This window comes from Gadus chalcogrammus, chromosome 17 (assembly GCF_026213295.1).
Source record: "Gadus chalcogrammus isolate NIFS_2021 chromosome 17, NIFS_Gcha_1.0, whole genome shotgun sequence".
NCBI lineage: Eukaryota > Metazoa > Chordata > Actinopteri > Gadiformes > Gadidae > Gadus > Gadus chalcogrammus.
In genome coordinates, this window is record NC_079428.1 from 2,762,866 (window position 1) to 2,775,343 (window position 12,478).

The window sequence follows — 12,478 nt, forward strand, 5'->3', positions numbered from 1 at the left end:
GTATCACCTAAAATAGTGAAACAAGCATAATGCATCTGCACACACGCACACACAATCGATTGAAATGGTTTGACAAGGGCTGCGATAAGAAATAACGACAGGAGCTAAGAAAACATGTTATCTGCTTGTCGTTTCCTCAGCGACATCATTTATGAGTGAACTGTAGACACGCTAACAGAAAGCACGCTAACAGATAGCACGCTAACAGATAGCACGCTAACAGATAGCATGCTAACCGTAATCAGATGCCCTTTCCTGCGAAGTGGAACGACCAAACACCTTTATGAACATGAAAACATCATGAAGCAACGTCACCCTGTCACACTTTACCACACAACGTTCATAGTGACACAATGCCCACGTTTCACTTTTGCCCCTTGAATGAATGAGTCCATAATATTTGCATACTTAATGTATGTTTTGTATGTCTGTGTAAATGTGTGACTCCCATGTATGGGAATATGGAAGTAAATTATTCAGGTTTTAGTTAAAAAAAACATGAAAATATAGCATGATAGCATCGTTTTGCTCCACCTGGCATGGAATGTAAATTAACTGGCCAAACTAAAGGACTGTAGTTTATAAAATGCAGGTTGCAAAAAATATCTCATTGAGTTATGACAAATCATACAACTGTTTTTACGGTACGACCTACAAGGAAGAAATCATAGAGACACAGTTCAGAATGTTAAATTCAGCTACCTCTACCACACACGACAACTCATCTCAGCTTCATTATTCTACACGTGAAAAAAACAAACATGATCTAATTGCATATTCTTGTAGATATCAGGTCTAACCTAATGTTAAATAAAGCAGTTTAGTTGTCCAAATCGGTTCAAATTCTGCAATATGCTACTGCTTTCAAATCCTAACAAATGGATACAATCAGGTTTTGCATTTCATTAAAACACACACACCAAATCTAAAAAAAACACAATGCTTCAAAACTGATATTGAAAAACTGTACCATCAATCATTTGATACGAGACGTTTCGTAGCTAACTAGAAGCCTACTTCACCGTGTGTGTGTGTGTGTGTGTGTGTGTGTGTGTGTGTGTGTGTCTGTGTGTGCGTGTATATTTGTATGTGTATATGTATGTGTGTGTGTGCTCCCTCCCTCACCTACAATCACTTTTTCTACATCTACGTTAAATCGACGTCCATCTACGTTAAATGTGGCGCTTGTGTCTGCTCACTATATCAACACGATAGCATGATAAACGTCTAGATACGATTTCTGCAATACAGTGGCGTATTTTACAGCTTAACGTTACATTAGGTCAGTTCCTGGTTTCAAAGGTGAAACCCCTGTCCCATTCTGTGATCTATCTATCATCTCCCACCACGACTTACAATCGTGGAGGATGAAACAACTGAAACGATGAATGCAATCATCAGTTTGGTCTTCATACCATGATAAAAAAGATATACTGTTGTGTGTTGTGAGATTTTGTCAATGTCCGTCTTCCCTTTCCGTTGCTAAGAGACTTTACCGTGTTGTGTTGAAAGCTATACAGAAATCAGTGTTTGATAAAGTCAGTGCATTAACCCCTCACCCCCCCCCCCTCTCAAAACACTGTGGCACATTTTACATAGCAAGGGTTATACACAAGCTTTTGTTGAAAGCCCCTTGGAATAACTCCAATAAAACAATATGAAAACAATAATACACGTTGTTCAATACAAATAAAGGAATGAATAACTAAAGCTGGAGGCACCGAAGGCTATGATACAGACCGATATAAACAATGAGTAAGGGCAATGAGTCAATCGAGAAAGAGAAAGAGAACTCCAGGAATCCACTCTCCATCGTCACTCCAAGCCGCTTGGGGGCAATCTAGCTCGTCTGCTAGCTTGCTAGCTCGTCTGCTAGCTTGCTTGCTCGTCTGCTAGCTTGCTAGCTCGCCTGCTTATGGTCGGGGGGAGGGGGGGAGCTTCAGCCCCCCTCCACGGACATCGCCACGCCGACGGTCCGAGACAAAGACGACCTCGGATAATTCCCAACGTCGGATAATCCTCCCCTTATCTTCCTAGATTCGCCGACGGTTCCAGCCCCCCTCAAGGTCAGGGTGGGGGGTGGGATTGGGTCCGAATCCCGTTGGGGTGGGGGGGAGGGGTATATGGACCGCTGGGGAGCGACGGCGAGAACCTGCTGAGTCGTAGCTCAAACCAAAAGCGCAGGCCCCGCCACAATAAAAGCGTATCAATAAACGGGCGGTCCGTCTCTTGGGGGCGGGGCTCAGGCCACCAGCCAGGGGGTGACTCCCTGTGGTGGGCGGGGGGCGGACGCACGGAGAGCAGAGAAGAAGAACACAGAGTTACCCATCGAGACCCCGCCGGCTCACTCTGTCAGCGGCGGGGAGAGTTAGTGATTGTTTGTTTTGTTGCTGTTGTTGTTTTTTGTTCCCGAAGCCACATTGAAAACCACACGACGGAGACATTATATACAAGACATCGAAACACAGCGCCAAGCCGTTACAGTGCTCATGCTTTAGTTGTGTGGAGGGTGAGGGGTCTTGCTTTTGCCTTTTTTTTTGTTTTGTCTCTCAGGCGATGAGTTTGCGGTGAACCGAGGGACGGGCGGAGTTGAAGTCGGGTCAGGAGCGACCCGTGAAGCTGAACGCACACACACACACAACCCCACCCAAACCCCCCCCCAAAAAAAAAGAAAACCACACCTTGCGCATGAGGTTAGGGAAGCCAGCCTTGAGTCCGTCCCTCGACTGTGCCCCCCCCCCCCCTCTGGTGGTGGTCCCGGGGGAGACCCAGTCTTTTGCCATGCAGTGGACCGGGACCAGAGCTGAACCCCTCTAACACAAAGTTGACGTGAGCGAGTGTGGGGAACACACACACACACACAAACACACACGTTTGTCCCCCTAACACGCAGCATGTTGAGTAGAAGAATCCCAGGCGGTGAAGTCCGTAGTTGTGTTGCTGTTTTTGTCAGCGATGTTGTCGTCGTTGTGTCTTTGCACCCAGATTTGTGTATCTTTTATTTCGCTTTCTTTCTTTTAGACATTTTTCTTACCGTCGAAAAAAATAACCAAAACTATAAATACCATATAGGACTCATTATTTACAAACTCCATGCGATTCTGATTAGAGATTCGATCACTGCAAGACAAAAACACAAAGAGACAGACAAGATGGGAGGGTTGAACACTGACATGGATATTGTTGGACATGAATGTGAGAATAGGACAGCAGCGATACACTTTCAATGTCTCCACACGTTGTGAGTCGCACACAAGTACAAACTAAGCAGCATGCAGGGTTTTAGCAGCGTTTAAGTTGTGTGTGTGAACCCAAATAAACCCCTAATTAGCATTGCAAATTGTGTTTTTCTCCAGAAGAAAGGTGATCTTTGTGTTTGTTTGCTCTTGACTGTTGTTGTGAATAATAATGGTTGTGTGTTGCTTGCTCTATTCACCAAATGCTTTAAAAGCCTCTGAAAGGGACCTTACCTTCTGCCAGCATCCAGGCATGGGCAGTCCGTCAGGGCCCTGGGGAGACCAGAGCACGGTGGGAAGAAGAAGGAGTAGAGGAAGTTTGGATTAGATGATGAGGAGGAGGTGGTGCAGTGGTCCATCCAAATGCAAATCAAACGTTTAATCAAACAGCGACCGCAGAGGGAATCACTGGCTAAGCGGTGGTTTGGCATGTTGCTCTGACAATATTCATCCAGTGAAAATGTGGTTATTTATACTCTCTATTTATACTTTAGACAGCAGCTTGTAATAATGCTTACCTTTGGCTATGGCTAAGGCTGTTTACATCAATCAAACATTACTTTACAGGGCAACATGATCATGCAGATGAGAGCTCAGCACAATGTAAATCATGCGGTGCAATTCTGTCTTGAAATTTAAAATTCCTATTATAATTAAAATTATATGTAAATTCAAATTAACATTTGTGTCCATTGGGGAGCTGAAATGCCAAATTAAATAATTAAATGTACAAAACAAAGTGCATTTCAGAGGGAGTGACCCGTGTTGTGATATTTGTGAGGCTGTACTAATGAAATAATTATGTGTTTGCGGTGCTATAGCTACAGTACAATATTCAACGCCCAAACCAGCTCCCCTACATCGTTAGTGAAGATGAGACACCCAATGTCAACTGTCGAAAATGATTCAACTCTTCCATGCACTATGAAGCAATGTATCACACACACACACAACAAATAATGAAAACCCTCTGAGAAAAAATGAACGCCATTCCATGTCTCTTCTTCACATGTTGATGTCTGAAATAGCCTCCTGACATATGGTGGTTTATACCACTGTGGCTCTTCCTGTAGGGGTCTGTGGTCTGGCCCAATTGGTACGTACAGGGGGAGGAGTTAAAGAGGAGGGGGCGTGGTTATCTCAAGGGGGTCCAGGTATTTGGGTTAGCATCAAGTTAAAGATGGGAGAGGTCAAGGGGGATAGTAGTCCTTAAGGAAACAGCAGAGGGGACAGGATTTAAGGAGAGGTTGTAGTCGTTTGTGTGTTTTTTAAGAGGAGGAAGGATTGAATTAGAGGAGAGGGTACCGTTTGAATGCGATAAAAGGATATTACATCAACCGCATCGTACGCAGTGGTCAAAGTTTTTCCCTTTGCCTGATGTGATATCTGATCTAACGTGGGCTGCTTGCGGTCAGAGGGTTAGAAAGAGATTTGGGGAATTTTGCATCAAGTTTTCCGCAAAGTCAACAGTGTTATAGGCATGCGTCCGTGGATAAAACATGCATCAGTGCCCATTAGTTAAAGCAGGACAGTTGAACAAAGCCGATATTCAAAAACGGCAATCAATGAAAGACGTGCGTTTGATGGGCTATGTGATGACGAGGTTTAGGAGCGCGACAATGAGACACCCTGCTGGGTTCACTAGTATCAGCAGCAGGAGAAAGGTTCAATGGCATGCATGGGTGGGTGGCTGCATGGGTGGGTGGAGGAGGAGGAGGAGGAGGAGGAGGAGGAGGAGGAGGAGGAGGAGGAGGAGGAGGAGGAGGAGGAGGAGGAGGAGGAGGAGGATGCAGAAGAGGAATACTGTACCAATTGGCATGGGGCGTCCAGCCCGTCCAGACCGGGCTGCCCAGGCTCCCCCTTGTCACCCTTAAACCCACGGAAACCCTGTTTGCAAAGACCACCTGGGAGTGTTACTGAGGGGGACGGCGAGGCACGGTACCAAGAAAGGAGCAATCCCTGGGGGTCCCGGCACAGACCCCGGCATCGCGCCCCCCTATCCCCTCACCTCACGCCAACACACCAAAAAAAAAAAACTATTCAGGTCAGAATTCCTTGACCAAATTCGATGCGTGGGGTCTGGGGGTTGCCTGGTCCCGGACTCAGGGTTGCTCCTCCTTGTTGTCTCTAGTTTCTCTCTAGGTTCTCTCTAGGTTCTCTCTAGGTTCTCTCTAGGTTCTCCCTGCGTTCTCCCTGCAGGTTCTCTCTCCCTTCTCTCTGGGTGTCTCGGAGGTGTGTTCCAGCACGCGACCGGGCGGGACATACCAACGGGCAGGGGGCGTCTAATCCGGGGGCGCCCTGTTCGCCTTTCTCCCCCTTGGGCCCCTTTTTGCCCTTCTTTCCCTTCTCCCCCTGTGGACACAACGGCTCCGTCAGGGCACAGCGACGGTACATGGGGGGGGGGGGGGGGGGGGACAATGCTAGTAGGAAGGGGGAGGAGTTATCGACAGCCAGTCAGGAAGTCAGAGAGGGAAGACGGGGACGGGACTTGTTAAAGTTGGGCGGTAGGGAGGGACCGGATTGGCCACGTAAGGCTGGAGGAGGGGTTTAGTGAGAGGGAAGAGGACTACAGGGCTGATAGTCACCGAAGGAGGGGTCAGGAAGGAGGAACGAGGTGCGAGGAAGGCACCTCCAGAACAGCAGAGGACATTATGGACATTTCAAAGTAAGGGCATCAAAAAGTATGAATTCTGCACATAGAAGAAACAATATGCCGGTATAAAGGGAAGGCTTAAGAGACATAAAATATATTCATTTGTGTACACTTAAGACTACGATTTAAATAGGTAATACTTAGATCAATAACATACATATACATTTACTTCCCAGTTCATCACAGAGTACGATTAGCAAATCAAATACTTTGTATAAATCAACCATTCGGTTTCGGTCAGAAAACAAACAACAGAGAAGAAGGATTATCAGGTGAACATGAAACACGTTGCTACAGAGTTAGAGGAACTTCAGGAAGAACGATGACAGAGGAGCAAGCAAGGAGAGGGTTAGGGAGAGGATCCGGACGATGACAGGTGCCGTCCGTATGTTGCCACGGGCATGCAGTGACACGGACGCACAGGTGAGTGGACGCTGCCTGTTGTCAATGGACTGCTGCACACTAACCAGTGCCTGGTTCTGAGCGCTGGGCCTGTCCAAGGAGATAACTCTGGATGCTTTTAAGATGTGATTTGGCAGAAATGTGATGGAAGCCTGCTGAACGGTTTGATGTATGTGAGTGATTTTGAATTGATGAATTAAGGATGACCTTTTCACCTTGACCAATAATCATCCTAGTTGATCAATGGACACATATACCCCCCCCGCCATCCCCAAGCCCTTATGTCAAACTGTGCCTGTTGAAAACATATATGTGTAATGTGTGTTTTCTATGCATAACCTTTATTGATGCCGCCCCAAAGTGTATATAAACGTATGCTTCCCCAAAGGTGCACTCCATATATGTGTTTGGTTTTTAGTTCTTCACTCAAGTCTAGCTGATCCGACTCCTGCTGTCACGCGTCCATTGACATCAGTGCTGAGCTGTCGTGTTACGGGTTAGACAGGCTAACAAGGCACGTCTAGCACTACCTTTTCGCCCCTCTCCCCAATGTCGCCTTTCTCTCCAGTCAAGCCCTGTCAAAGCACACCTCGGTTAATCTCTCACATCAATACAAGGAATGGCTCTGAGATGGTGAGCGGATCAGATGTGAGCGAGTGGAGGGGATACAACGTATAGCAATGTGGTGGTAAAACGACACAAAAACGTTGTCGCTTTAAATTACACAAGTGCAACAATATTGTACAGGTAATATGAGTCTATCTTTATATTTGTTTAGCATACTTTAGCATAGCGCAAACAAACGTACGTCTATCGTACGTTTTTACAAATATACTCACGTCCAAGCCTGGGGTTCCGGCAGATCCCTGAAAGAAGGCATAAATATGTATTATTAGATAAATAAATATGCATTGTAGCATGGCTTCAGTCCACAACACCTGCTGTCAGAGTGCCTAGTACATTTGTACAAGTTGCTTTATCGTGGCTGATTAAGTGACGCACAATCTATCTTTCTAAACATGACAATGCCTGTACTCTAACCCCAAGAGTCTAGTTTGCAGAATCCGATATCCCTACTCATTACTGATCCCTGTGGCCGCTAAGTGAACTACAGCCTGCTCGAGTTGCATTGCGCACTGCAGTGGGATCTACGTGGTTTTAAAAAGAAAACAATCATGAACCAATGCTAGTTATAATCACAAATAAACGTCAGTCATCACCTCAAGTTTATTAGGATATTTGGTTAATTCGGTTTATCAGGGGAGAGCCGTGAGTGGACAATGCACAAATAAAAAGTTTGGAGCCCTTTATCTGTACTCGGACGTCATGATTCCTTTAACTCTGTAAAACTGGCCCACAGGATGTTCTATGCATGTGAAGTGTCAGCAAAGGGCTCCTTTTATAGGTTAAATTGCAACCTGTTCATATTTTGGCAATTTAAAGCAATGTCAAACCATCTCTCAAATTCCTTTTAATGCTATATCACCTTTTTCATAGCTTTTAGGAAACATTCTAACGAATCCTTGTTGGACAGGTGTATGGGGCGTGAGGGGCACAGGTGTATGGGGCGTGAGGGGCACAGGTGTATGGGTGTGAGGGGGACAGGTGTATGGGTGTGAGGGGGACAGGTGTATGGGCGTGAGGGGGACAGGTGTATGGGCGTGAGGGGCACAGGTGTATGGGTGTGAGGGGGACAGGTGTATGGGTGTGAGGGGCACAGGTGTATGGGCGTGAGGGGGACAGGTGTATGGGTGTGAGGGGGACAGGTGTATGGGTGTGAGGGGGACAGGTGTATGGGTGTGAGGGGGACAGGTGTATGGGCGTGAGGGGGACAGGTGTATGGGTGTGAGGGGGACAGGTGTATGGGTGTGAGGGGGACAGGTGTATGGGCGTGAGGGGCACAGGTGTATGGGTGTGAGGGGGACAGGTGTATGGGTGTGAGGGGCACAGGTGTATGGGTGTGAGGGGGACAGGTGTATGGGTGTGAGGGGCACAGGTGTATGGGTGTGAGGGGGACAGGTGTATGGGTGTGAGGGGGACAGGTGTATGGGTGTGAGGGGGACAGGTGTATGGGTGTGAGGGGGACAGGTGTATGGGTGTGAGGGGCACAGGTGTATGGGTGTGAGGGGGACAGGTGTATGGGTGTGAGGGGCACAGGTGTATGGGTGTGAGGGGGACAGGTGTATGGGTGTGAGGGGGACAGGTGTATGGGTGTGAGGGGGCGGGTGTATGGGCGTGAGGGGGACACGTGTGGCTGGGCTCTCAGTACCAACTTACAGGTAGTCCGTAAGGTCCTCTCGGACCAGGCTCTCCGGAGGTGCCTCGTTCCCCCTGCACACAACAGAGCCATGTGTTATTGTGCGTTCAACCCGAAAGCGAAGTGAATTTTTGTTTGGGTGCAAATAAATACAAAGTCAATGCAAAGATGCGTATGGATGCAAATATTTGCATCGGCGTGAATGGCTGGAACGCTTGCGGCTGAATAACGCACAATATTTGCTTCTCTTTGGGTGTGACACACCTTTACAGCTACACAAACATGAACCAGATTTGAACTCAAAACAATACGCCACAGCTCAGACGATTCAGTACTCTCATTCCCGACTCTCAAAAAAATATTAGGAAATCAAGCCAACAGAAGTGTGTTGATAATTGGCTCCGTCAATTTCCAGTTCTGGGTTGGGCAGACACAGAGAGAGATTAAGAAAGATTGCTATTCAGCAACTCTTTCCTTTTGTCTCAGCCCTGGCCAACACCTGAGGCAGATGTCAGGGAAAAGGGATAAACCTAACTGAGCAAAGGACTGAAGTTGGATTGACGCTTGTAAGGCTACTTGATGCGACCCATGAGTCCTAAGTCAGGTCTATAGCGGAGGGGGTCTTTTAGGGGAACACGCCCCCCCCCCCCCTGCGGCTCTACATAAAGCCATTCACCAGTGCATTGCCCCGTCCCAAAACATGCAAACACTGGAAGAAAACAACCCACAAAACCCTTTTCTTACTATGTCTCCCTTGGGCCCGGCGGGTCCGGCTGGGCCCACAGGTCCGTCCGTGCCCTGCGAACAGCACCCACCACAACACGTCACACAAGGGGACAGAGACACAGGCTAGACCCCCGCAGAACCCCTCCCTGGCCCCGAGAAGGACTGGGAGAAGGGAGGAGGGGGGCTATGGCAGCGGCACAGTAGCGTCGCCACAATGTCTTAAATGTACACAAAGGGCGCAGAAGACTCGTTGATCGGTGTTATCCGTTCATGCTATGGACACAAAATACGCTTACGATACGGATGTTGTTAATGTTGTGTTAATAAGACGCATGGCGAGGGGGGTTCTTAGGGAGTCGTATGGACCGAACACAACACACTGAGCTCAACGTGAACTCAACAGGAACTCATTACTGCAAGCCATCCGTTTTGTTCAGGGGGAGATTTTTTAATTGTCGTTTTTTTTTATCCGTGGACCAAAATGATCCAGTGGGATTAAAATGTGCCTCAGACTTTGGCAGGGATGGGTTTGACGTTATTAAAGGATGAAACCAGTTTAACAAAGGTCATGGCTGCACGGGCAAAGAATCACAGCCGAACCGAAGGGATGGCTGGCAAAACAAAATGTAAACAACAACAAACAACCTCCCCTTTTGGGCCACCGTAGCCCCCTTAAGAGGACGAGAGCGCTGGATGGTACGCACCGTTGGCATGGCAACGACACAAAGAGCCTGAGGCGAAACCGAGGTGGGAGGAAGGGAGGGAGGGAGCGGATCAGGGGGCGAGGTGGAGGATGAGGAGGAGGGGGGGAGGGTGAGGGGGTCGGGAGGTCAGCGGGGGGGGGGGGGGGGGTGTGGATGGATGTTCTGATCACATGACTCACCCCGGTTCCGGGCTTGCCGTCCAAGCCAGACGCTCCCTGATTGGTGTGTGGAGGTATGTGCGGTGACATGGGGACAAGGCGGGGATTAGTAACCACGGAGACGCCACGTCGGGGAGAACAGACACTTATTGGCCGTTATTAGGACAACAACATCAACAACAACAACAACAACGACAACACAACAACACAGTACAGGATTCTAGGTTATGTGAGGAGGGGTGGGACGAGCGGGTTCGGCTGAGGCGAGGATGAACACACAGTCGGGGGGGCGGGGCTTACGCTAGAGGGGGGGGGGGCACCACGCAACCACACATATGATCACACAGTGGTAGACTTGGACACACACACACACACACACACACACGCACACACAGTGTGTGACCAATGCTACACTGAGACAAAACAGGGGTGAGTGAGGGGAGATGAGGGAGAGGGGTGTGGTGGGGGGTACATGGGGACGGTGGTGTGTGTGTGTGTGTGTGTGTGTGTGTGTGTGTGTGTGTGTGTGTGTGTGTGTGTGTGTGTGTGTGTGTGTGTGTGTGTACTTACGGGAAGCCCCAGGGGTCCGCGGTCCCCCTTGTGGCCGACCTCGCCCCGGGCCCCCTTGGCCCCGTGCAGCCCCGCGTCACCCTGAAAGGAGGGGGGGGGGGGGGGGGGGGGTGAGTACCGCCACAACACCAGGGGCTGGGGGTACCGGCCTGACCACTGCTAGGCTGACACCCAGTTATGACTAGAGTCAGTCAGTCAGTCAGTCAGTCAGTCAGTCAGTCAGTCAGTCAGTCTGTCAGTCAGTGTCAGTCGGTCAGTCTGTCAGTCGGTCAGTCTGTAGTGAGAACCTGGTGTCAGACTATAGTCAGTTTGACAGACTGACTGACTGATTGACTGACTGACTGACTGACTGACTGACTCTCAGTACCAACCTACAGGAGACCTGTGGACTGCCTTAAGGGTGTGTGGAAACTCTAGTCCAAACTCAAAGAGTCGTTGGTGACATTTAGTACACTTAATGCACCTGAATAGAGCATTAGAAAGTAACATTAGTTCATGCAGTAATAAAACCATTCATTTACGTTAGTTCATGCAGTAATAATCATGAACTAGCAGTTATGAACTGTTCGCTAATGGTCCAGTAATCATTGCCTAATGATGTTGATGTAAACTGAGGTAATGGGCTAAAGGTGTGCCAGTGCCATCAGAGTAACAAGAACACAATTACTCTCTGCAATGTCAAAGCTTGTCGTACGTGCACCACTGGTTCCTGTAACGTTGCATTCACATAAAGGCGTTTGGCAGCCTAAGGCTGTCGTTTAAGGCACTTGACGACGGCACGTTTCAGCGGGAATCTTCCCCTATCCTAAAAGTCTGGTTTGGTGAGGTGCGGCCTCGTCTAGACTCAGACCAAGCACACCTGAGCCACGAAAGAAAAGGACGAATGCATGAAGTGAGATTACCTTCAGTCCGGGAAAACCATGGGGACCCTGAAATCAAAAGGAAACATGTTTGTGTCATGGTACAGTTGGCTCATCTAAAAGTCAATATATTTTTAACTTGTTAGCGAAAGGCATAATCTCTTTCTTGCTCCCTTTATAGTTTCAAGTGCTTCAACATAAACACATAGACTTGCCCTTGCAAGTCATTAGAGCAGGGTAGAAATGTTATTTCTGAGACTTTATCCCACATTAAAGACTTGCTTGGCCGGCTGCATTTCAACTCACTGACGAACGTCGCAGGTGAGTCAATCACCGAATGATTTTGTACGGTACATCGCAAAGCCATGTGCAACACGGTGTACTCTATGATGAATCAAGTTTATCACCTTGTGTTGACATCCGACAAACATCCACATGTTGTCGACGTCATTCATGAGGGAAACAAAAGAGGAAGGTAGAAACCAGTTTTCCCTCAAAGGCTGGTTAATGTTTAAGGTTAGTGTTTCGACCTCCGCCCTCCCAGAAGGACAGAGCCCTGTTGGGAAACAGCGCTGGAACTCCTTGACCCCGTCCACTGTGTCCTCAGACGGGCGTGTCAGAGGAGAGAGCCCATTACCGAACCCGAGTCAACATGAACCCGCCGGCTAGTCCATGCTCACGGCGACGTGCGATCTAAAAGGCCGCGTGTCGGCCCGGCCATGTTGAGCGGCGGTCGGCGGAGGGCCTGAGAGTATCGGGGTAGCACATGGAGAAGGTGCACCCCCAAAAGTTGGTCTCACCATGGGTCCTGGGGGTCCGTGCGGCCCCAGCGGGCCTGGAAGGCCGGTGATCTACAAAACAAACGCACCAAAAGAACGTTTAGAATTACGATGAATTGTGTCTCGACGCATC

General features: G+C 48.6%; 1 protein-coding gene across 1 annotated transcript in view; it reads right to left on the minus strand.

Moving 5' to 3' along the window:
* Positions 1-2,097: 2,097 nt before the first annotated feature.
* Positions 2,098-12,478, minus strand: part of LOC130369731 (collagen alpha-1(XXV) chain) — a 134,027-nt gene continuing 123,646 nt past the window's right edge. The window contains exons 28-37 of the mRNA XM_056575235.1: positions 12,367-12,417; positions 11,609-11,635; positions 10,707-10,787; positions 9,293-9,346; positions 8,569-8,622; positions 7,131-7,157; positions 6,822-6,866; positions 5,046-5,123; positions 3,471-3,509; positions 2,098-2,269 (exon numbers count right to left, since the gene is read on the minus strand). Coding sequence (XP_056431210.1) covers positions 2,243-2,269; positions 3,471-3,509; positions 5,046-5,123; positions 6,822-6,866; positions 7,131-7,157; positions 8,569-8,622; positions 9,293-9,346; positions 10,707-10,787; positions 11,609-11,635; positions 12,367-12,417 — 483 coding nt within the window. The 3' untranslated portion in view covers positions 2,098-2,242. The remainder of the gene's footprint in view (positions 2,270-3,470; positions 3,510-5,045; positions 5,124-6,821; positions 6,867-7,130; positions 7,158-8,568; positions 8,623-9,292; positions 9,347-10,706; positions 10,788-11,608; positions 11,636-12,366; positions 12,418-12,478) is intronic.